The 26,816-nt window shown below is 38.0% G+C and overlaps 1 protein-coding gene across 1 annotated transcript in view; it reads right to left on the minus strand.

The window, feature by feature from the left end:
- Positions 1 to 655: 655 nt before the first annotated feature.
- gpc5a (glypican 5a) overlaps positions 656 to 26,816 on the minus strand; it is a 107,479-nt gene continuing 81,318 nt past the window's right edge. The window contains exon 9 of the mRNA XM_068730641.1: positions 656 to 1,122. Within this exon, the coding sequence (XP_068586742.1) occupies positions 965 to 1,122 (158 nt within the window). The 3' untranslated portion in view covers positions 656 to 964. The remainder of the gene's footprint in view (positions 1,123 to 26,816) is intronic.

A 26,816-nucleotide genomic window follows, 5' to 3' on the forward strand; every position in this document is an offset into this window, starting at 1 on the left:
AGCTATCAGCTCCCATCCAGGCCCATGAAGGCAGAGGAGGATTGAGTTTGAAATGATAATAGACTCCTGAAGAAACTAATCTATTCATAAAGAAGAAAGGAGTATGAATTCTCTCACTTGCCCCCACTTCCACCTACCCACCTATCTCCTTACAATTTCTCTCAGCAGTAGCATTACAGGTCAATTTTGTAATCGAAATATACCAATTAAATGAACTCTGGACAGGATGGCAGCTAATACAAGTGAAGAGAAGCAGATGTTTCCAATTCTCTTTTTGTTCCTGCACATTCATACATATATATATATATATATATATATATATATATATATATATATATATATATATATATATACGTATATATATATATATATGTATACATATATATATACGTATATATATATACGTATATATATATATACGTATATATATATATATATACGTATATATATATATATATATATATATATATACGTATATACATATACATATATATATACGTATATATATATACGTATATATATATACGTATATATATATATATACGTATATATATACGTATATATATATACGTATATATATATATATACGTATATATATACGTATATATATATATATATATATATATGTATGTATGTGTCATACAATTAAATTAATACCGAACTTTTACAACAGACATTGTAGTTATTCTTGAAATCGGCTGTTATAATAGTATTATTAGGGTTATGAATGCCAGGTAAAAAATAATTAATATTTGCAAATCTGAACCATATGTTGTCTTCCATAAACCAACATGTCTTGTAATTTCCATACAATTATTAGTGTTCACTCCTACCGTGTCCTGCACTGTGTGGAGGTGGTGCTCCATTACAGGTTGGAGCTTGTTACGTCCACTGGCCCTTTCATTTCTTGATAAATAAGCTTCAAATGAAGTCTTGAAAGTTTCATGCTGCAAAAAGGCAGCTGTTACAAGGCCAAGAGCATATGAAAACAAGGCAATATCAAGACCCAGATGGCCCCTGCCAGTCCAAGGCTCCTGGATCTGCCTTCCACTTCTGAATCATCAGCAGGTGGATAATGATGATGACGATGATGTTTGTGATCACCGGTCACATCTGGACTCACTGAGGAGAGAGCAGAAACCAACAGGCGGATACTCGTTATTAATATAACATCATGGAAGAGGTATTACTGTTTGCCACGTTAACTTAAAGGACAACGATGATGTATTCTACATTTGTCCTCTTGTCAACAAATTCCATAAAAAAACCGAAACCAAAGTCAGAATCTCAATACTATCCGACTTTCCTCCCCTGTCTTTGGCACTCGTAAACACATCTGAAGCTAAAAATGGGTCAGACATATTTCATATATTTCATTTTTAAAGTAGGTTAAGGCATTTTCTACAGCAACTGGGCACTGCTGTTTTGGGGGATCGGTTGGGGACTATTTTCAGAGGTGGATTAATAAGCATTTGGTGTTCTAATGAGTATTTATGGCGGCAGAAGTATATGATGGATTGACTCAAAATAAACAACAGTGTCCACGTTCATTGTAATGATGGAAGATGTCACTCAGTGTGGCTCATTTTTGTGTTTTTGTTTTTGACAACAATGGAGCTCACATGACCCAGAGGATTTACTGTAAAGTAGGATCAATTCATTTTTGGTTTTGGTCATTACATGGAATTTGTTGACATGAAAAAAAAAAGAACATCACAAGAAAATTAGTAGTTGCAGATGTAACAGAAACAGTTCATTTTAATTCAGTCAATTGACTTTTAAAATGATGATTACAAACTGTTGCTGATTACAAACCATTCTATGAATTCCAAGTGCCTAAAAGATTTACACCACATCTTTCACAGCTGCAATACATTAGTGCCAAACCATTAAGGGAGTTTTTTTTTATTTTCAACCACCTATTTATAGTGAGCTGATGCAACTAGGGAGCATCTTCAGCCTCCATCTAATCCTTCGAGGTGCAGCAGAGATCCTTTGTGTCAACAGCCATGTTTGTGCTGAGATGAAGGCATACACGGTAAACACACATTTTTAGTAGTTTTAAAAAAGTATTGATCAACAGATGGATTTCTTTGCATTATGTATTATATATTTTTAAGATCAGAGATAGAAAAGGCAGAAAAGATGGTTGAATAGAGATAGAGAGGTATAACATATCATAACATACCTTTCCACATAATAATCCTGACTGGTTTAGCTACAAAAACATCTCAACCAGTAGCAGTACAACGGCAGAAATAAGACAATCAAACCTTCGAAGAACTTGATTAATAATAAAGTGCTGCAGTTAAACCTACAAATGAGTCAGCAATTTTTCTCCTGCTGTTTCCCTCATCTCAAGATCAATGTTGTCTTTTAAAGGGTATTTGGTTAGATACCTGTTTTGAGAGATTTTAACGTTTTTTTCTACAATATAAAATATGTCAGTAAATATTCCACTCATGAATTTGAAAGATTTTATGCTTCTTAAAAAATATGGTTGATAATAAGCGGCTAAATAAGATTACTAAACGTTATCCCGCTATACACTAGTCCGTCCTCAGATTAGTGGGGGTGACATGAAGTCATGTGACAGTGGTGCAGCTCGTTTGTAGCCTAACATTAGCTTTTTACTACTAGCAATTGCATTCTCCAGAGAGCTGTAGTTAATGAGCTTTCTAAAAGGCTTAAAACCACCCTGCTATTTTGGAAACATGTTTTTGCTAAACAGAACTCGTAGTGAAGAATGCAAGTGTAACGACAACACTTAACCAAGACAAGACACTGGACATGTTGCATATAATGAGTTAAAGGTTTAAAAGTAGAACAACAGCATAACTTTTTTTCCCCTAACCTTCAAATGGACTTGAACTCAAACACTGCCAACAGTGTACACCTTTAAAAATTGCACCTTAACAGAAAGAGATATCAATTCAGACAACTGCACCACACAAGCTGTCAACGTCCATCTTGCTGTTTACATCTTAGGAGGCCTCAAGAATTGAGGGGAGAAATTCAGTGTCCCTTCCTGAGTGAAATGGAGCGTCGTCTTAAGCCCTGCTGATGTTACCTCTGTATACCTCAGACTCCAGCCTGGTTCATCCCCACTGGAAAAAAGTAAAGCTGAACCCCGATGGATGAACAGTTGCTCCAGGAGTTTCTCACTTATGCCCAGATCTGTCGTGGGCAGGATTAGTCTAACCCAGACCCTTTCAGAGTCTATAAAGGCTTTGTTATCTTACTGGCAGAATAAAAGACCAGCTGCAGAGGCCATTTGAAATCTTCAATTCCACTTTTTATGGTGCAGCCGAAATAGCCTGCTATTACTTTCTCCAAAGAGAGATCCACAACAATCACTTGTTGGTGTAATGGCTGAATTTTCCTCAGAGAATCATTAAAGTCTAATCTAATCTAACCTTATCTAATCTCATTGTTTGCATTCAAATTAAACTGCATCAATGGTCCTATTGATTTCTATAGTAACTTGCAGAATACATGACATTTGAATGTAGAAATGGAAACTGCCTCTTCCACATGTAAGGGCCCATACATGAGCTACCATTGAAGCATCTGAATGTGGTTTGAAATTCACTGCTTATTGATTCACCGCCGAAGAGTCCCCAGGACAGCTGTTTGAAGGTCTACAGCTCGCAGATGGTCTGTCTGAGTTTTGCACTCAAGAGCATTGAACTTCAACACCTAAATCAATTCCTCTTACTGAAGCTTCAAGGTTTCTAAAGCAGCAACACGTTGTAGACAGAAGGACAGATTGTATCTTTCAGATGAATAGATGCTGCACCACTGAAACGACACAACCGATTTTAACTGCTGAGGAAACACCAAGCAACTCATGCCATGAGAGTAAAACCTCAAAACAAAGTCATGCACATGCCTGACTTCAAGAGACTTTAATTTGCATATAACCTGCATATCCAATGTATATATTTTATACAGTGTATTGAATATATCTTGAAAATAATTCCATAATGGAAGTAATGGAGGTATCTTCATTTGGCTCATGCATACTTGATTAGAAACATAGACATGTACATGTTACTTAATATCTCACATACACAGTATTGACTCAGACTGCACTGTGGCTATTAATAACCATCATCACCGCTGAATCTTCTGGCTGTAAGTGGGATCTTTTTATGAAGGATAATGAAGGTCCAGGCAAACGAGCATATTACCCCTCTAAAAGCACACGTAAATCCTCAATATAAAAAAACCCACAGAGCATCTTGTGTTACTGGAGTGTTTCCAGCTAAATTAAGTCTGCATCAGCCAATGGCTGACATTAGCTATCATGGTCTGTCCTATTTGTTGGATCCCGGTACAAATGATTTTGAAAATGTGCTTAGAAAGTGCAGCAACAATGACATGTTTTTTTAGTAAACCCTTAGCAGAGAGGTTAGGATATCTGAAAAGGTGCTTCGTCTAAAAAGAGACATAGGTCAGAAAGAGAGGCTTACAACTGAAGGGAAATCAATAGAAACTGATTCCTGAGGACTTGGACCAACAATGATCAATACACGCTAAGTGCAGCAGCAAAAAACACCTAACAAGCGCAGTGATGGAAAAAGTCTTTTGTGTGATTATAAGACGTCTAATAATGATTTTTTTCCAAATCTTCAGCTGGCCTGTTTGAGTATAACAGGACTAATATTATATGGAGGGATTCTTACATGGAAACTGTCAGCATGTACTCTATCACTCCCTGGTGATTGCAGCTTTTTGCTAAAAACAGTGTATTAGGTTATAACATGCATCACTGTTGAAATCAAACTGTATAGAGAGTGACATGAATAGTCTTTTGTGCTCATTCTCTGTTGTCTTAGATTAGGATATAGCAAAAGTGTTTCAGTTTTAAGAGTGTTTGTGAAAAATATATATCTATTATTGAAAGTAAAAGCGCTCATTAAAAAGAAGGCTCTCTTTAAGGCTGGTAATTTATTGATGCATTTACATGAAATCAATATTATGAAGTAAAAAGTCCAAGTGGCACGGAATCTAACTACAGCAACTTTATTTTATTCATCATTTGAAGACAGATCTTTTATGGCTTGGAATCGGCAAAGTAGTGTCGCAGTGAGATCTGAGCATTTCTGACATGCAACTTGCGCAAATGTACTTAAATAACTCCCTGTTCTGGTTATTTTGCAAATATATTTGCAACGTTTGACAGTGTTGTTGTTGTTCATGACACAAATATCAGACGATGTAAATTTGTGTGAATAAGCTTCCATTATGCTTATTTTTGTTTTCAGAACTAAACAACTGTTTTGTGAAAAAGCCAAGACCCTTCAGCTTGCTGTTGACCCCCGTCTAGGAAGGAAGCTTCACCACCATTGAAATACATTGATTTCTGTGTCATTTGATTGATAGTTATTCGACTTCCTACTGCCATTAACCCATCAACTGAACCCAAGAGAAGTCGGGAAGAATCTTCTTTTCAGCCTGCTGTGAACAAGTAAAGTTAGAGGGATTACACCAGCATTAAAGAAGCACAAGCTAAAGTCATTGATTCTGTTTTCTAATCCTTCTTTTCATATATGTTTCTTTATAGTTTAGTGTTAAGAGGGTGAGTAAATAATACCCTAGTAAGGGGATTTGGGGGTATATTTTAATATGAATCCAACATTAATAATATAATGGATGACAGTTTTTGTTAGAAGCAAACTATACTAGTACTGAAAGAAGTCTGGAGATCCCATCGGCATCTGTCGATGAGAGTGTGAAAATGTGTGTGTGTATGTGTGTGTGTTGTGAAATGTATCAATGACTATTTTATAAAAGCAGATGACATCTTTTCACAATTACAACAGTGTGAAGAAAGTTTGACTGCTACAGCCTGGGATTGTCAAGCAACATCTGGAATGGAGTGAAACACAAAAGAGAATGGGAAATATACTTTCTAAGGTTTGATAAATCATGCCACAAATCACAAATACGTCTTCTACAAGTAGCTGTTATTGATAATAATCCTAACGAAACTATTCTGGTTGAAGGGAAATAAATAGGGTTGACAAGATATTAGAAATACCTCCCAACTCCCACTATAATGCAAAACAACCCCTCTCTAAAACAGATTCAACAAAAACTGAACATTGTAACATTTATTGCATAGTATATCCGTACTAAGTATGTGGGCACGCTCAGGCACACTAGCAAACTTCAACCGCAAAACAACAAATTCACATAATAAGCGGCTCATTGTCTGATCCAGATTGATCTGCATTTCGTCCGACCAAATGGTAGCTTCATTCACTGGGTTACTCGTTCCCCGAGTACCTCACAAGACATGAGCTTAACAAATATTTAGATATAAATTGGAAATTGAAATATCATATATTTGTGCCACCGCCGCCAAGAACAATATCGAGCCATGGAAGATGGAGGTTTCCTGTGCAAAGCTGTGATGATCTGCACACTCAGTCCTGGCCAGAGGACAGTAATTGTCCAGGCATTTGGTTTTTATTGGCGTCCCCTGATCATTTTGATGCCACAATGGATTCATATTGAATATTTCAATATTATGTGATATGCTTACTTACTGTATATTTTGATGTTGGCACTATAAATTTGGTTCAGTCAATACAAATTAATAGTGATCCTGTAATGCAGCCTATTATTTAAAAGTCTGGCAAAACATGCTGAAGTCATACTGTCTCACCCCACTATAAAACCTTACAATTCATACACAAACAGTCCGAGGCCTAAGTCAGTTATTAGTGGAAAACAAAGTCACTGATACCATATCTGTATCTGTAATTGCTTGACCAGCGGCATAGACAGCGCTACACATCAAACAAGCAAGACCTCTACAGTGTGCAGCTCAGGGGACATTTTATTCTCCTCTATCACATATCTATTACTCGATATTGGCAAACATGAAACAGACAATATTTTTAACCACATAAAAGCTGAAAGACAATTCAGGACAACAACTTACATAAAAATGATACAAATAATATTATTGTGGCCTACTTACTAGGATTCACCAAGAAAAAGCACTTTTGAAGGTAAGACAATAACCAGTTTTACACCAGTTTTTATACCTGTTCTTGTGGTTTTGTTAATTGAAAAGACTGATTTTGTTGCACACAGGCCTACGTGGCTGATAACCGAGCTTTGTCTTGACTTATTGTTGACGTGTTGTCTTGTATTGATGAGTTTTGTATTCCATTCAGGTATTTGTCACTGTCCATTGACCGGGCGCTCTCAATTAGTGGTGCCGTGGCATACTGTGAAGGGAGGACAGGACCTCCAAAACGTCCGTAGCCCCAGGGCCTAAAGTAATATTTAGCTGCTTCTGTGTCCAACGTGACAGGATTCATTTCTACTGATTGAAGCACATTCAGTAAGGCTGAACAATTTTTTGATCCTATAGATGCCCACTCACAACATCGCAATTACAAACAAACTTTGTTGCATTTCCTTCACATCATATCCTTATTGTGGAGAGTCTGAAACACACAGCATTTGGGAGTTTGCCTGACACAAGCTCCACAAATGTTGTCATTTTTTCTGGTACCTCAATTAATCTTGTCGGGCTCCCAAAACAGCAGCCTATTTCAAGAACCTGTCTTCTATCATTTGACACAAAGAAAAATGGCTGCCACAGCGGATGCTTCTGTCCCCTATCCTGTCCATCAAAGCAGACAGCGTAAGATAGGTGTATGTCTCTGATGAAGATGTTTATGTCTTGTTTTAGCTGCCTGTGCGGTTCTCCCCTGAACAAGTGCTACATCATCCCTAGTCCTGATCGTGAACCAACGATCTTTGTCCTGCACCATCGCTTTAAAAGGCCATAACAGCAAGAGGAGACAACAGCTTTCACTTTATGTCCTGTAGGTGATGATACAGAAGGCCTTGAGAAAAGGATCAGTTAAATTATCCCTGTCACACTTTGAAACCCACATACATGGATACACATCCCTTACGCACCCACTAAACATGCACGCTTGAGGTGCGTGCATCTATAAGCTTCTTCATTGATCACTGTATAGCCAAATCCACGTATGGCATATAAAGAATGACAAGCAGGATAAGTGTTAATAAAAAGACATGCATATTTCTGCGCCAGTTGTTTTTCTCCAGAATTGTTTTGTTTACACAAGAACAAGATCAACTGAGGAGAGAAGCTAAATGAAGAGAAACCACCTGAGACCTCTTGGAGAGAAGGCTGAGTGCTCCAATTCTCAAACAGAACAATTGAATATAGCTCTGTGCTGGAGACGGCATCCCCTTTCAATTAGATTCAGACGCCCAGAGAAAACAGAATAAATCAACTCTTTATCCACAAAAATCATATAATATTGCACAATTTCATTCATTTACGTCGTCTGTACAATTACGGCATTTAATGAATAGCCACTTTATGATGATGATTGATCCATCATGTGCGCTCCCTTATTGTTTTCTTCTCTATTTCTCTTTCTTAGAGTTGATATAATCAAGAGGTGTAACATCAGATTGTTTTAGGTGCCACATGTGTTTATTGTATAGCAGTAGAAGAGGATGCAATATTAGTGTGCAACACCTGAATGGTTCAAGAGGATTCATTAACAAACCATAATCAAATCAAAGTCTCAGTTGTCCAATTTTTTCCAGTTAAACTCAGTGGTTCTTTGTGTTTGGTGCTAATAAGCAGATGTTTGCATGCTAACACACTTAACTACGGCGACCAGACGTCCCGGTTTGTCCAGGATTGTCCCAGATTCAAGCTGGGTGTCCTGAGTCCTGACAAAACACTAAAATTCTCTGACAAATTGGCGAGGTTTTCACCACATTTAAATGAATTATATTATAACTGTTTTCAGGCCTTACATAGCCGTTCATCATGTTCTGTCCCACTTATTTTTACCAAATAAAACAATGCACCAGGTATCTGAATTCAACACTGATTTGCCCGCCGTCCACATTTGCAAACGACATTGATAGACATCTGAAAGGGGCAGTTTAGTATGGGAAGTCATTTTAGTGTTATAGCCTATACGTTATTTATAAAACACAAAAAGACCGTTTGGACCGTTCCGCTTTTAAAAAAAAAAAATCTGGCAGAGGGTGTGTCGCAGTCAGCCATTTAGCCAGCAGCCTGCACAAGCGCACACCTTGTGTTTTGAGTTAGAAGGTGTCTGACAATGAATAATTGTGTTACACCGATACAATCCTTGTGTTTTGTGTTTACTCTACCATATAGTTAACACCGGCACTTAAGGGCCCCGGTTTAAGGGTTTGAAAATATACCTTACGCTAAACTACGATGGCAGCCATGGTAAACATTATACATGCTAAACATCAGCATGTTAGCATATAGTCACTTTAACTATGTTAGCATGCTAACATTAGCATTTAGCCAAAAGCATTGCTGCACAGTACATCCTTACAAAGATGCTAGCAATGACTCTTTCATTTTGTTATTATCAACAAGCACCATGTTAAGGCTGTAATACGAACAGATCTGTAACACTCAGTCCTATTGGTTCCACCCAAAGATGTAAATCTTTCAAAACAGTTGATAAATATTTAGTTTAAAAATGCTCAGCAATTTCCTAAAACTGGGCACTGAAGCTTTTAGCAAACATTTCTTCAAACTAAAGTAAATAGTGCATTTATTCAGGACAATTCTAGGTGGCTGATTAATAGAAATTGTGTACACTTGTGGCTATTTATGGCAGCAGGTTAACGTATGTGTGATTGACTCAAAATAATGTACAGCGTATGTGTCAATGGTAATGAAGGAAAATGTCACATAAAGCAACAGTGTGGTTGTTTTTAACAGTCTTTGCTGGCAGAAGGAAGAATGGCAACGTATATTCATTGTTGATCTTCTCATGGGACTCAGAAAAAGCAAAATACATCACCAAGCTGACCTTTAAAAACAGACACTCTGTTCATAATGAATACGAAGTCAAAAAGCATTTTAAAAATGTCTAACTGTCTTAGTGTGTCTGCTCTGTCCAGAGACAGTTGGAGTTCTTCTGGGTAAATTTATTGCATTTCTTGTAAGCTTACTGGAAAGCAATCATAGACTGGCCAGGTTGGTAAACACAAACATAGTGTGTTTACTGACAGCACATCTCACACTATTTGGGTAGAGAAAATAAAACAAATAGATGCCTTTTGTGGCTGCCTAGCACAGTTAAGTAACTACGTTATGTTTAACAGACAACATTGGAGCAATCACATGATGAATAAATCAGTAGAATGATTAGTGAAAGTTTGTACAGTAAGGCTAAGAATAACTGAAACAGAGACACAAGTTTGCACTCCTTAGATAAACATTGTCTGACAATACCTTAATAGTTCAATCACCTTGAATCAGGTCAACCTGCCTTTTGTCTGATTTAATTTACCTGCTGTACTTAAAGCTAACGTATTTCAAATGTCTGGTCTTACCCCCAATAAAACCAGCATCCATCCTGTTTGTGCAATTATGGAGAAAAGCAGGATCAATGGAATCTAATTTAAGGCAGAAGCATTATTCTAAAACACAGAGCCTGGTGCATCTCTGCATGGAGCCAGCAGAATGATTAAGTGCCTTGGCTATATCCTGTATAGCTCTGCTGCACATGCCACAGTGAGAGGGTTCATGTCCTGGATCCCATCACCCCAGCCTCTATTACATCCTCAGAGCAGTCAATACTGGGCTCTGACCACCAGTCAGTCACTCTCAGGTTGCACACACAGGCAGAATACAAATTAGCTTGGGAAACTCAAAGCTCTGCATCCTCTCTGTGTCCACACCTTTTCTAAACAGGCTGCTGTTTGGACAAACCTGTTCCCATAAATTTGGTTTGTCAGAGAAAAAACTATCTACAAGGTACAACATCACTAAACATGCCAGCTGAAAATGTTAGAAAGAGGTCAAATAGGCAATATACAAAACTTGTAAAGAAATGTGCGTTAATACTGTACATGAAAAAGACGGCTCCATGTTATACATGAGGCTACTTATTAGCTCATGATTTGTTTACTGAAGGTGTCGTGAACAAAATACTAACTATTAATAATAGGTTCACCGTCTAGCCATTATTCAAGCATAAGCGCCAACACGTGGTGATTTGCTGTTTTTCTTTGTCATATATGAGAGAAATGTAAATATTTTGGGCTGAAGGTTGAATCAAACAGCAATTTGAATATTTGAATATCATTTAACATTTTGTAAATTAAATGACTAATCGATTAATCAATAATGTAAATAATCACAGCCTTGTCGATTGAGATGCACTAACAAAGTAATATTGTTGGCTTAACAATGTTTAATCACTTAGTAGACCTAATGACAACAATTGAACTGGCAATACAAAAAAAAACTTCATTCCCAGCGGCGAATGCTAAAAGACAAGCTCAAAACAACCATTTTAAAATTGCATCAGATGGAGTAAGAGAGTGTTAACAAAAGGAAGGGATGTGTTAAATTTTTCATGCGCAGTTCCTTTTTCCACTGAGGAAAACAAAAGATACGGGCCTGATCAAATTGACATGTGCTGGTAAAGGTCTCTGCAAACCTGACCTTCTTTGTCTCTTTTTCCTCACCAGCAGCTGCTCATATCCTTGGAGTTAATCCACACTTAATTCAACTTCATGCAACACAAAATTGACAACCTCTTTCACAACAAGGACAAGGTAATCCAGCTATTTCATCTCTGTGTTCAGAAATATAATATGAATGGTGGCATTAAAAGATCCAGAAAACCTATTTTCTCAGTCACCCTCTTCTCAGCGATGGAGTCGCACATGAATATTACATTTTCTGTTAAGCTACAACAATTTTTCATTTTAAAAGACTGCGTATTTTGTGTTTTATTTGAGCTTGTCAAACTGGTTTGAAGTGGGCGGGGCTCGGTTGGTAAAAGGTGACGTCATTGTATTTCAGAGCACCAAGCTAGCAGCTTGTGGAAGACTTTGCAGATGCACTGTGAATGAGAATCAGAGGGATGTTTTGCTCTCTGTTTCAGCCGTGCAGCATTGTGAAAAAGTTAGACGCTGAGCTCAGCATGATGTTAACCACATCAGCAACCAAATGGAACACACTGGTCCCATTCAAGATTGTGTTAACAATAAAACATGCACACACAGGGAGAAAATAGCTGATTAAAAGAAGGAGATTGCTAAACCAAGAGGCTTACCACCATAGGTTTCACAGGTTGTAATGAAACACCTCAATCAATACTTATTTAACAGTTTAAGCAACATACCTTAAAGGTGGGAAGAAAGTCTAATAATTAGCATGGCAACATCATAACCAGATATTACACTATTCAGAGAAGAAACTTTGCTTAATAAGGTTTTTGAATTTGCAGTGTTCCCTCTCTTATTAACCTTCCATTAACCTTTAAGTAAACATAGGCAGCTCTGAGCATTATTCCCTGGGATCACACACCAAAAGGCTTGGCCCAAATTCATCAGACCAGCTGTGGAATTGCTTATGGGTGATTAGGCCACTGATGGCTGCTCGCCTCACTGAAGCTGAAGATCTTGCAGAAGCTGCTTGGGAGCAAGGAGGTTACAAAACAGCTAGAGCTTCATTTAAGTCTGCATGTCCTCTTTCACACAGGTAACTTGAGGGATTCATTGGTGATTGGTAAATCAATAAGATAGGAAACACTGATGGTGACAATTTTGAACGGCGTGTTTGCAAACTGAATCCTCGTTGTTATTTAGTCTAAAGTGTATTTATTGGTATTCAATTTTAGTTTGTAGAAAGAAAGTTTAATAGCAATAATTTGCAACATATCTTGTACCTTTTCTCTCTAAATTATTGAAAATATGAGAGAATATATATTTTTTTTGAACTGTTACTTTTGTGTAAAGGGCTATGAGGAACCGCAGCAACATTTGAGAAATTTAAATCATGAGCTTGATAATTATCTGGGTGAAGGCAGAAGCAAATCATTAATTAATCAATACGTTTGGCTTGGACCTTCCTCAGCAGCATCTATTTAGATAATTCACGAGAATAATTACAGCACGTCAAAGCTTATAGAAAAGCCAAAAGTCTGTAAACAAGATCCGTTCGACGTCCAAAAAATATTCATACCATTCGGATTTCTTTGCGGAGAAAGATGCGAACAACTTTTTTATAAACTCATTTTTTAAAAGATGAATTCATGCAACAATATATGAGTTTAAAATAGATGAAAAAAGAAAACAACTAACAAACAACATTCTAGTGGCCATTTTCAAAAACAGTTGATGTGCCACAAAACAAACCAGTTTTTCCACTGCGTCTGATGCATCAGAGGCACTGCTGACCACAGACGAGATGTGGAAAACTAGTCCTCCATACTGAATAACAAAACACGTCATTGCCTGTCCACATGACACTCTGTCACAACTGTGGCTAAGATTTAGTTATGTTTAGGAATACAAACTACTTGACTACGGTCAGAAATCAATCATGGTCGAGTTTAAAAGAGGAATACTAAGGTTAGAAATAATCAGTCATGATTTAAATAAAAAAAAATAAAAAAATGACATGCTTTGTTGATCCGTCTATCTTCACTGACCTCATACCTCAGCCTTTTTTGGGGCCGTCTCGTCCACTGAGTAACTTTTCATAGTACAGAGTCCCCCACAGTCCCCCCCGTATCTGGACACACAACAAATATTGTTTCCTGTATGAACGGTCAAATGTTAAATGTATGGCCCAACTGCTGATCAAGAAAGAGAAAGACAGCCAAGCTGTTTGATACTACAGCATGCAAAAATAAGTAAGTAAAGAGTCAAGCGTATGTTTCTTTTCATAGACAAATGCATTTCATGCTTGATAGAACAGATGTGCGCGTCTTTTAAGCTACTATGATAGCAATTATATGCAAATCCTACAGCTTTGAATACAAATAAGTATTTACTTGAATTGCATTTCTTGTCTTGGCACATACGAATGACTACTCTTGCAACATCATAAGCCTGCAGCCACTTCACCACCAAGTGCATATACAACTGCTTACAGGGTAGTGTCTGTCAGGATAAGACCCTGTGAAGCAGCAGCGAATGAATTGGTTAGACCGAAGGGTCTTTTTGTTTGTCAGATTGCATAATTTCTGCAATGGCACTGAATTTAAATTAAAATGTAGGACCACTGGTTATGAATCATTTTTATGTATAATCTCTACTGACCTTGCAGGCTTAACAGAACAGTGTGTAGCATTTAGGGGGATCTATTGGCAGAAATGGAATATAATGTAAATAAGTATGTTGTCTTTAGTATATAATAATGTAAAATAGCAATCGTTGATACCTGGGTCCTCTTCACGAAGCCAGACACCATCTTTCTACAGTAGCCTAAAATGGACAAAGCAAATGGCTCTAAATAGGGCCTCATTCCACTCTTTTGCGTCAGCCACTGTAGTTCTGCTACACGACTGGCACATGGGTGAAGTTTCAGTTGGTTCCTACTCAATCTCACCGCTATATTACGCCAAATCATACAAACTGCACCTTTTAAAGGGACAGCTCACCCCAACAACCCAAGAAAATCCACAGATCTTGTTGTGAGCAGTTTTCATGTAGGAACTACATAAAACTGATCAGTGGTGAGCCATTAGTGAACTATAAACACAAACCTCTTGGAAAGAGACATTGCTGTAGAATCAGTTTTTATTTTGGTGCTTTGAACACCACAACCCGAGTGTCATAGAGTCCTCTGATATTATGACATCTATTGGAGGATGTCGTGTGTGATGATGTTGAATTGTATTGAACAACACTTAGTCTGTCCTCACTGAAATAAATACGGAAAACAAAACATTAAATAAAAAAATAAAAAAGATATTAGTTTTAGCTACTATTTATCTAATAAACTGGCAACTGATTTTTATTTATTGGGTTTAAGGAGAGTGATGTGTTTGTGTGTGTTTGAGTTGTCTCCCAGAGGACTTCAGTCTAATGGTTCAACCTAATCCTCCGGTTCAGTCAGGCTCTCCCTGCAGTTGATGAACTTTGTGATCCATTAAGTGGCTTCATCCCCTCGGCGGAAAGAAAGGGCCCTACACCCTACCCTCCTAGGATTAGGGGAATCCTGTAGACATCATCAAAGGGACTCCAAGGTGAACAGTGCTGCTGACTTACTATAAAGTGTCGCAAAAAGAGATCATTAACTCAGTTGAATACGCTCAAATCAAAGGCTGGTCATATATACATGTCATTTTTGAGCACCGAACAGAAAAAGGTATGACATCTTTATACAATACAATCAATTTACTGCCAGTGACCATTACTAATAACAGGATTAAGCCTGGGCAAATAAAGGCAACAATGGTTCAGTCAGGAAGAATGGCACTCTGTGGAAGTTCACATGCTACACAATCAACTTCCAACAACGCTTTCATACATTATGTTATGGGCTTTTTCTAAAGCTCTGTGAAGCAAAGTAGTTAGTACTTTTATTTTACTGAGTTGATTTTAGCTTTTAATATTCTACTTTTTGAGGCTAAACCCGCTTTAAACACTTTGATGTGATGGCCTGCTTTTTTTCTCCTCAACACTGAACACATCCTCAAATTAGCTAATAATTACATATTTGGTGCAATATGATCTTTTAGAAGTCACCACCATCCTCACAAACATCATCTGAAATTTCCCCAAATCTCCCGGATGAGCACATTTAAAGATTTTTTCTAAATACACTTTATACATTGATGTTGATTTTAGAAATCTGAGCTTTGAATATCTTAAACAAAGTACATAAGAAGATTTTACTTCCTTTCTGGATACAAGATCCATTGGAGAATCTATCTTGCATTGCCTGTATGCACATTTAGGTCCTTTGTTTGTATTATTGTTAAAAGCTACAGTACAATGAAAAAACTGGTGACACGTAAACAGTTACACAAAATGTTATTTTTGGCTCCATTCAGGTGGGTGCTTGTCAGGCTGTTTTCATCATATAAGAAGACTAAACAATATCAAAATACTTTTTAAATACCAACCTTGCCAGACCAACCAAATTATTATTTTTTTAAATACTTTTATATAATGTGGAATTTTAACACACTTTTTACAATTTTCATTAGGGATGCACTGGTACCGATATCAGATATTGAGCCAATACTGACTCAAAAAGCTGGATTGGGTATTGTAAACATTGGGGCCGACAAATTCAAATCAATTCTATATGAACTATATGAATATAGTACTATAATCCATCACAGTGATGTTTTGTTGTCTTCGTCTTTTTGTCAGTTTCGAGAGGCTGTTTCAACATCTGCAGTTGGGAGTCAACAACTAAAATGCATTGCATTTATGAGCTGTTCTCAGACAATCAAACCCAGACAAACAATAAGCCCACATGGGTAGTCGGAGGAGAAAAACAGACATTTTGTAGTGTTTTTGCATTAAAAGGGTTGCTGTGTGGCAGACTGTAAAATCAGGCTTGCTTGAGCAATCTTGAACAGTGGCTGCTGATAATGAAGGAAAAAAGGGTACACTTTGGAAAAACCACAGATGTTTCAAAGGATTTGGTTCTTTGTCGTAAATTCTTCTAAATCTTCATTTATAAAGACAAATTATTTCCACTGTAATGAAGATAATGGTGCCACAGAAACAGAAACAGTGGAGGTCTGATAAGTATAAGTGTAAGATCGGCACAGGGGCACAAATTGTGTGTGATAATAAAGATACTGCAATTAACTGTAATTATGTTAATAGGATTAAATTCATACTACAGATATACTTCAATGAAGAGAAGTGTGGAATGTATATATGTGATACTTGCCCAAAATAATTTTGTCATCTGCAACCCCTGTATATATTCAGCCATCATGCACAGCACCTTTCAGCATTGTATAATGTACAGAAATCCTCGGGCGAAAATACAGCCGCAGTTTATGACAGCAGGCTAATATTTCATCACTAAGCATCTATGCAGAATTCTTTTAAGATAAATGTCCAGTGGTGTATATACAATGCATATCAAATTATTCCCCCAAAACAATGACAATCATTTATATCAAAGATTATCTGGCTTACCATCTGATGCAAATTTTCATTGTGTCAACAGAATGAAGCTTTGAAATCGTAATCAGCTGCAACCATTTCTCATATTAAGTAATAGAAAAGGTTACTGCATTCAGGTTTCATTCCAACTTTTGCACTCCCTGTAGAAATCAAGTCAGTATTCATAGTGTAAAGACCATGATGCTCCAGCTGAGCAGTGCCATAAATTATATGAAGCTGCAAGGCCACAACTTTCATTTTAACTTTTTCTCAACAAGCCCAGACAAGGTGTGAATGTGGCATGAAATGAGGTACGGAAGCAGGGCCAATAGATATTTAATTAATGCTAGGCCTGACTGGAGGGCCCAGGCTCATCTGCTGCATGTCTCATCCAATATGCATGATTTACAAGCGTGCTTCTTGCCACAGCAAACTTTCCACTCAATAAGGAGCATCAATGTGAAGTGGTGTACACGGCCAGCACACAGAGGAAGCAAGTATTTTATGCAGCAATACTATGTAAGTCCTGGCAAAAGCTATGTGGAGTATGCCAACATCAGATATATCTCTGATAGAGAGTGCCTAAACTTTGTACTTCAGGATGACAATTTGTATTAGATGCCTTTGTAATTTCATTTGAAATATTTATGAGCAAAACAAAGTATAAACACCTTTGCTGTTTTGGGAAGCACCGAGTTGCAGAGGACACCTTTTCTTTTTCAAACCCTCCTGTTTTATTAATGAATACCCTCTATAAAGATACATCTGGTGCTGCCTGAACTAAAATAAGATTTTTACATCCTGTTAGCAGGATGGCATGTCTAAACTGTTTGACATGCATAGTAACTCAATAGTGTTATTAGAATGGACTGAGCACACTAAACCCAACCAAAAGTTGAGTGTTTTATGATTTAGGAAACGGATATGTTTAAGAATATTCATCCACTGATGATGAGTTGCACTGGTTTGATGTACAACAAGGATTTGCATTTTCGACTGAGTAGGATTTAGCAATATAAGGAGGTTTTTTTCTCTGCTGTTGTCTAATTGGGTATTTCTTTATGTGAAAGTACTATTTTGTGCATGTTGGGCGATATAAAATATGAAAATGATTTTCATCTCATGGCCATTGCTCATGAGTCTTCAATATAATATTGGTGGGTCATGATGGTGTTCTGGTTTTGATCATTGATAATTGGGTGGGATGATGACGGCTGGATGCGCACTTGATTTTGTGTTGTGTTCTCACTGATGCACATTGTTTTTTCATTTTATTCTGATTTATATTCAAGTCGGTGTGTGTTCTGTGTTTTGCCTGGCAGTAAGACAAATGTAACCTTTGGACAATAAAGTTAAAGTTGAAGTAAAGAGGGTGTCAGTGTTACTGGCTACTGGCTGTGAGTGAACGTTATCTAGTGGGAAGCTAGAAGAGCAACATCTGAGTAGGTGGTGTGTGTTTGGACATTAGCTGGCAAAATATGTATTTACATTGACAAAGAATGTGGATGAGGTCAAATTTATCAATTTCACCCTCCTCCTCCTCCTCCTGATATAACAACGCAGGTGAGGGAGTTGTGTGTGGAGGCGAAAAATCTGGCAGCTCCTGGGATGTCACACTTCATGTATCAGAAAAAAACAATTACGTCCCTAAGTGCATTATGAAAAGCCTAGTGTAGAAATACATTCTGGAGGAGACAAATTATGAGGATTGTTAAGATCAGCTATTCAGCTAATTAATGGAGGCTTCATTAAACAGGAGTGGAATTTAGACATTTTTAAATCCTATAATATTTAACATATTTCCAAAAATGTATACAAGTGACAAGCTTCATCTACATTTACACTCCGATCCTTATAGAAGGTTTAGGGCGACACATTCCCGCCCAGGCTGCTGTCCTATATGAATTTGGCCTGTAACAGGACATCATTTTTCCTGCCTGGGCCATCTGTCAGCCCCCAACATTGCCTACGTTACATTAAATAAATGCCTGGCTTTTCTCAGGAGCCCACAGCAGCGTTATTAAACTGCCTACCTGTGTTACGATGATAGATCTCCCCCAAACTTTGGACCCCCAGCAAGCCCAGGTTACCCATAAATGCAGAACATAAAGAGATTGCTTGTGCGGACAACCGGTATAAGCAATGAAATCAGGCTGCACACAGCTGACTGGGTCTCTATTTGAACAGAAGGCAACTGAAAGGGAAAGAATGACAAGCAGCTGTGCAAGTTGACTGTATTTGACTTTGATAATGGCATGACAAGGACAAAAAGAATAAAATAATGAATCCTAATGATAATATATGTTAGTGAATGTGTCTTGAATTTCTCAAGGAAAAATCCACTAAAAGATTATATCATCCCTAAAGGACCTACGGAATGTACAGAATCCATGCGGCTCACATACGATGTATCATGTACATGCGACGCAATTGCCAGAGCCGTATTACTGCTAATGCAAACCGAACATTTCCTACTGCTGCTCTTTCACTTCACAAGCATCAAACTGGTGAAACGTGGGGCAGTTTGTATTTTGAAGCAGTCACAAGGAAACACAGTGCATTTGTCACAAGCAAAGCAGTCGCTTCTCTATTTGCTGCCCCCAGACCTCTGGGTATTAAACCACACTCGCTGTTACTACCAGTAACCACAGGTCAGCCAGGACTGAATCTTAAGGATTATAACTTTTGGCCAGATAGTCTTATCCAGCACAGACATACTGGTCTCTGGGCGGATAATGAAGCTGTCATGTATAGTCGGCTGTGCATGGAGAGCAGAAAGTGAATGGGTGGGGTTTCAATAGGGGACAATTTTGCCCAAAGGGCCCCTGATGGGTTTATCCGGCCATGACTAACATCCCACCATGAGACATATAAACATTTCATATATGCTAAAGATAACTGTTTCAAAAATAATATGTTCATAACAAACATTACACAAGACACCCAATGATAGACATACAAATTGAATGCATCATATTGTGGTTGACACCAAACAGGCAAACTCACACACGTAAAATAGCACTCATCCATATTCTAAGCTGCAGCAAACCAGTATAGACCATAATCAATTCATTATGCAATAGCTTGCTGACAGAAACTAGAGAATCTAAATCTGCTTCTGCATCACAGTCACAATCATGTCTGCTTGCCAATTTCCCACCAAGCCCCAGTGACAACTATGTGGATGGTGAGCGTGATAATGGATGGTTCTAATGGTCAAGCCTGGACCGCACATTAGGAATCCGGTCGATTCACAGTATTGCACACAGGAAGTGCTGCCAGCAATCAATGCTAGGCTAATGTGAGAAAAGGAGTAAGTTGAATGTCAGTGTCGCTAATCAATAACTATTCATTTTCAGCAACCGCATTTCCACAAATAGGACACTTAATATTGTGCGATTGGATAATTACCACGCCCAATTAAGGATGTGTGACACTAAGCGATGGATGGTGGATGGAAAACATCTGCCACAAGGTGCTAATGGAGACACGCGCCAGACTCTGATCGACAGTTGGGAGATGGATCTTGATGTCTGCAAACTGTGGGACGCCAAGTAAACCTGCAGGAGTCAGATAATCCTCTCTACCTCCACTGCATCTCAGATAATGGATGTCCATCCTCTCAGATTCTGCTCTAACAGGACTACGCCGCTCCAAAGGGAACAGGACACAGCCACTTAACAGTCACTTCACTATTTGTAGCTAATCCTACACTTTCTTCGTTTCTTTTTAAACATTCTCCAATTGCTGACTTTTTTAGATAAATAATGAATCTGAAACAAATTAGTCCTATTCTTTATTTTCACTAATATAGAGAACATTACATAATTCCTCCAATTTCAGCACTGCCGCAGCTTCTTTTGGCTACAGAGTCTGAGCTGACTCAAACACGTTTTGAGACCAAAGCGACAGAAAGTCAGTACAGATTATCTTGTAGTGGGATGGAGTGACATCTCAATCTCATTCACCCCAATCCATCTGAATCCAGCCTAGTCCCTGCTGATAAGGTCACTATATTTATTTTGTATGACTCAACACACACACACACACACACACACACACACACACACACACACACACAAAGTTCATTCAAACATTCGTAACTGTGCATAGCCCACTCTCGCTCACTTTTTTACATGCGAACCCATAGCACATCATATTTTGCCAATAATCTTAAAAAGAAAAAAAATATATTTTCTGGTAAAATTCATCATGCTCTCAAAAGCCTCTTTTCAAATCCCGAACCAACGTGATCAGCAGGCACTCAGTAATTACTACTGGGTTAATAATGTTGTGAAATGCAGAAAAATATGTATTTGTTGTACTTTAACTGTTACTGCATCTTTGTACACAGACAAACACTCACAGAATGTAACTGAGGCTGAAGAGGCCCATTACAAATTGTGATAAAGGATAATCGTTATTGTCATTTAAGTGGTTTCATCATGTTGGTTATCAGACTCCTGGTTGTTGACTCTCAAGTGAAATGTAATAATTGGATTGGATGCATGATGTGATGAAGATTTCTGTGACTGTGAAACAGGAAGCACTTTGATGCATCACTGAAGGCTGTTTCCAAAAAAACATGTTCTCACTTACTGTAAATAAAAAGCAGTCTGTCAGAACAGGAGGCATAGGTGCCGATTAACTAGTATGTGCTAGCCTAGTATACATTCATTAGATTCATTCATGTTGTGACCATTTTTGACAGGAGCCATTTTGACAGCTGATGCACAGGTCAAACACATTACGTTAACGATGCCTCTGCTGCGTTCAAGAAGATGAAGATAGCTTAAATCATCCAACACAATGGCCAGTGAGTTTAAGGGCCGCACCCTGGTGAAGGATTGCCTCAGTATGTTTATTTCTTTGAGAATATGAATGCAAGGCTTTAGAATTAAAAAATAGATACAGCATAAAATCAATAAAATACAATATTAAGATAAATTCATCAATATAGCTTCATCACAGTGATTTTAGTTCTTCAATTATTTAAAAAAAAAAAGTATGTAAAAGACCGATTTGGTGACATGGTGAGACAGATGATAGCTAACATTGAAGAAGTCACCTCCTCCAGGGAATTGCTGTAATAAAGCTCCACGGGTCAACTGTAGAGAAGCTGAAAAAGGCCAGGTCAGAAAAGAGTTTCTAATCCAGAGCTAAACTCTATCACATCCACTCAACTGGAGCAAAACATCCTGTGGCTCGTCTAACCAACCTGCCTATTGCTGCAAAAATTCGTATTCATATAGAGCATGCCCTCTGATATATGTAGATGCTGAGAAACAGATAAAACACACGAGAACACGCAAAAAGAGAGCGGCACCAAACCTTGATGGGGCAATTCCTTATATTTACATAGACAAAAAAATCTTTCCCATTGAATTCTGATGTTACTTTCTGAAGCATTACCCACAGGATCCACGGAAATTCTGGTAGGATTGTGAAACATAATGAAACCTCTGCTGCAGTGTGTAGAGTTTTGGGAGGCTATGTATCCGGGGGTTGCATAATAACGACAAAGTCAAGGCTGCTTCCAGCGGTATAATTCAAAAAGCAATTGGAGAGATAATGGAAACACCCTCAACATGTGTGTTAATAGAGAATTTAATTGCTCAAAACCCGCCCACAACGTTATCTATGACTGTATTTCATTTTCACTTAGCAAGAAGGTGTAGCATTGAAATCAATTTCAGACAAAATGCTGAGGTCAGTGAGCCATTACTTTGATTATTCTACAGGCATTTTGGTCCTGAGCGATGAGGAAAAAGTATTTATATAGTTCCACTGCATTGTGTTTGGCTGTATGTTTATTGTTGAAAAATGCATCCTTTGGCCAATATTCTGATAGTATATTTCCTTTTTCATCTCCGCCTTAAATGTGTTTAAGTCAGAACATTAGCCTCTTGTGTTTGATGGAACAATTACTAGTGAGTAAATATTCATCATTCATCTTTGGCAGCGACAAAGCTGAGACCATTAAAAAGCTTGCAAAAGCTGACCCTATTAACAGGTTTTTACTGCACATAAAAAGACCCAGAGCATCTGTTTTATTACTGTGTTTTCTCCACGCATGGCAGACGTGCACACATGTTGACTAATACTGCAACTGTAATTCAGGTATTTAGGACAATAATGATACGCTGTTCCCAACATGTTTTATGTCTCTCTGATTGTTAGGCACAACCTCGACCCCTCAAAGTTAATTGAAAAGAAATGAAGAAAACCTTTTGCAGAAACTGACAGAAGAATCCCCTGTGTATGCCAACCGCTCCAGTTATTGGCATGTGTGCCTTTTACTACACAATCATTCATTCATTCATTCATTGGAGGCATTCAAATGAAAATGGGAATTTTGCAATGAGATGGAATACATTTTCTCCTGCTCCAAGAAGACGCACAAAAGGGAGTTAACCTGTTTGCTTTACTTTAGTCTTTTACTCTGCTGGGCTGCTCAGCTCCAGGGTCTACTGCCTACTTAATGCTTTGTGTATGTGGTGCAGGTATATGTTGCACCATTAGGAAACCTGCAATTACAGTTTCTTCCTCAAAACGTAAACACTTATTTACTCAACATTACTATTGCTTCTCATTAACATGCTGGCTTATTATCCAAAACATCTAGTAGCATAGTGACTTAACATCTTTTGCAAATCTTTCGGAGTCACTTTTCATACAACAAGCACCCAAACCATCAGGAAGCTCTAACTAAATCTCTTCTTTTCAGGGTAGTTGTGCTGCTCACTATATTGTTTCAGCCTCTGCTGTGTATTTTAGCGGGAGAAGAGAATACCGACCAAATCCTACCAGACAAAGTTTTACTGAAGTAAGAGGTGCTGTGTGGATTTTACGTATATGCCAAATGGAATTATAGCTTCCACAGCTCTGAAAATAACAGTACGAGAACAACAGATCAGAGCATTGAAGGGTTGACAGGATGTGTGACGGGAAAAGAATGTTTCACACAAGTTTTGATTGGTTTTACACTAACAAGTTAAAAAGGAACCTTATAAACATATGATTTATTCTGTATTGTTTCTGTTACAGAAAGCTGTGTTCTACAATAGCTTGAATTGTTTAAGGTTTCTTTGTTCAAGCATGACTTGTGTTCACCAGCACGTTGTACGAAAACGTGACCCTTTGATGTAATCTGGTATGAAAGAAAAAAAAAAAGTTAGGTCACTTAAGACACATACCTTTGTATTAATCATGTACTCTATGTTGTTATACCTAATACTAATACTATACTAATTAATAAAGTTCATTCAAACAAGACATCTGCATCCTCAAAAGTGTTAACAAGAAAGAGAAAGACGGCATAAATAGAATACATGAAGCTGCAGATGGCTGTGAAGATGCGGACAATGTGGCCAGTCTGTTCTGCAGCAAAGTTTAGCTCCATTTCTATCACAGCAGTCTCAGTCAGTTGTGCATTAAACACGGCGTGTAAAGTCCTAATACCAACCAAGCTCACTGAGGTTTCTAACAGATGTTTTGACAGCAGCCTTGTAGGAAATCAGGCACTTTGAGCAAGATGGCCGACCGAAATTGGCAGAAATCCATCTGATTATGCGAAAGCCAGATTGTTGAACGCTAATCAGGCGCCATGATTGCGTACAAACTGAACATCAAATGACAACCGATTTTGCCGAAATTTGACCCAATTCTAAATTTTGAGGCTCTTAACTAATTCAACCGGTGTACATAACAGGTGAGGATATTTTACTGACTTTTGCTCCTATTAAACATTACATTTGGACAACATATTAGCATAATAGTAATTTGTCTCACTCCTGCCTTCATTCTGATTTCAGAGTACTGGTTTAATTTGAAAGCATCTCTAAACAGGATGTATCTATATTCCAGCTTTGCAAACTGTCAAGACAGAGTGTGTATAATGGATGTCAGTCATAAATCATCGATTATTTCAGCAACGTAAATTATAGTGATGAGGTATGCATTCTGCAATATCAAATGCAATTTTTGTATTTATTGCTGTTGTTTGTCATAGCTGATGCAGAAGCAGGCACTACAGTCGTTTTGAAGAATTTTGTCCAAATAAATCTAAAACAAAAAGTAAAGAGAGATTGATTTTTTTCTTTTCTCATTTAGCTTCCGTCAAAACTCAATACCTCCATTAATGCACAGTTTAACATATCCAATTTAACTGTTTAATTACAAATATTAAATCAAATCTGATTTAAATTGAGTTGAGTTGATACTGAATCAAAGCTGAATCTGCATATCAGATTTAAATAACAGTGTATTGAATTATACAGCTTTACCTCTACCACTTTATCGTTATTGGATCGTACATCATCATATATCAGTTGACGGATGGAAATATATTCATGCTACTTCCATTTAACTTTATCGTAGACATAATTGTACCAATTTTGTTTCCAAACACTGGACTCAACCTAATGTTACTCAGACAGAAGATTGCCGCTGTACCTATTTATACTCTTTGCTGGTGGACTGTGTGTGTGTGTGTGTGTGTGTGTGTGTGTGTGTGTTGCGTGTTATAGATTGTGATTTGAGAGAAGTGAGAGTGTTTGAGAGAAGTGAGAGTGTTTGAGAGATGCTCACAGTGTTTTGACATTCAATCACTCTGACGTGGAAAATGAGTCATTGTGGGTCTTGAGGAGGCAAAACCTGGGGAAAAAAATGTGACTCCCACAAGGGGATCATAGATCACTGACACATATCAGCTCTCTGATATCTTACTGATATGAGCGTGTGGTTGCAGTGCTGTTGACACTGGTACATTTTCTGGTCCAGATGGTTATCACTGTCAAATGCTTAGCCTTGTATTCAGCCTCTGCAGCTCAAAAAGTTGCATTTTGTTAATTCAGATAATATCATTTGTCTGTTTTAACAAGGTTTGTAGTTTTGAAAGAGAGTTTTTGCCCAAACATTGATTGAGTTCAGCTAAAAGGAGAAACATGCACTTGAGATTATTATTAGCACTTGCCAACGTCTTTAAATTTCAAATGATGTGGTTGATAATCAACATATAGGAGCATGAAGTGAGGATCAAGAGGTCGGTACAGTTTGATTAAGCAGAAGAATAGGAAGGACATCCTGGGGCCAAATCTAGTGGGAGCCTCTCCCCTGATGTTCATCCATCACACGTTTAGAGTTCAATGCGATCAAAATAGTGAAGAGCAATATGCAGTCAGTAGCAATTTTGTGGGGAAAACATCTTGTCAGGGAGAGAGGTCACAAGCAATTGGAAAGTGTTGTTCAGGCAAACAAAAAAGGCCACAGATAAATGAATAGAGGGGTGGCGAGGTGCAGGAGAACGTTTGAGTGCCACATCCTGAACCTTCACAATGTGTGGGTTGCACCACTAAAAGGACCCTACAAAGTTCCACTTCTGTCAGCTAATAAGATGGAAATGAGGCTGCTGAGGGCATTTGTTCACCAAGCCTAGATGATCGAACAGTGGAAAGCCTTTGCGATGTTCAAAACCCTTGATTTCTGTTCTGACATGTTGATGAGGATTTGTTGTAAATAGTCTCAGGATGAAATAGGACCTTGTCTGCGTCAAAGGACCAAACTAGGGATGGAGGTGTAATTCTGTGAACAGTGTTTCTTGGCACACATTAGGCCCCTTGAAGCCAACTGAACATCATTTAAATGCTACACCATTCTGAGCTGCAGACCAGGAGCATCCCTTTGTGGCCACAGTCTACCCTTTTTGAAAAGGATACTTCCAGCAAGATAACGGGTCGTGTTACAAGGCACTCTTTGGTTTCTGTCTACTTCACTGGTCTGCACAGACACAGTCACAGAGTTCAGAGCACCTTTAAGTTGAGCTGCAGTGGGAGGTCTGCATATACATATAGGTAGCCCAGAAATAACAT

Source organism: Cebidichthys violaceus, unplaced genomic scaffold (genome assembly GCF_023349555.1).
Source record: "Cebidichthys violaceus isolate CVI_PGR_0920_01 unplaced genomic scaffold, fCebVio1.0.p SCAF_5, whole genome shotgun sequence".
NCBI lineage: Eukaryota > Metazoa > Chordata > Actinopteri > Perciformes > Stichaeidae > Cebidichthys > Cebidichthys violaceus.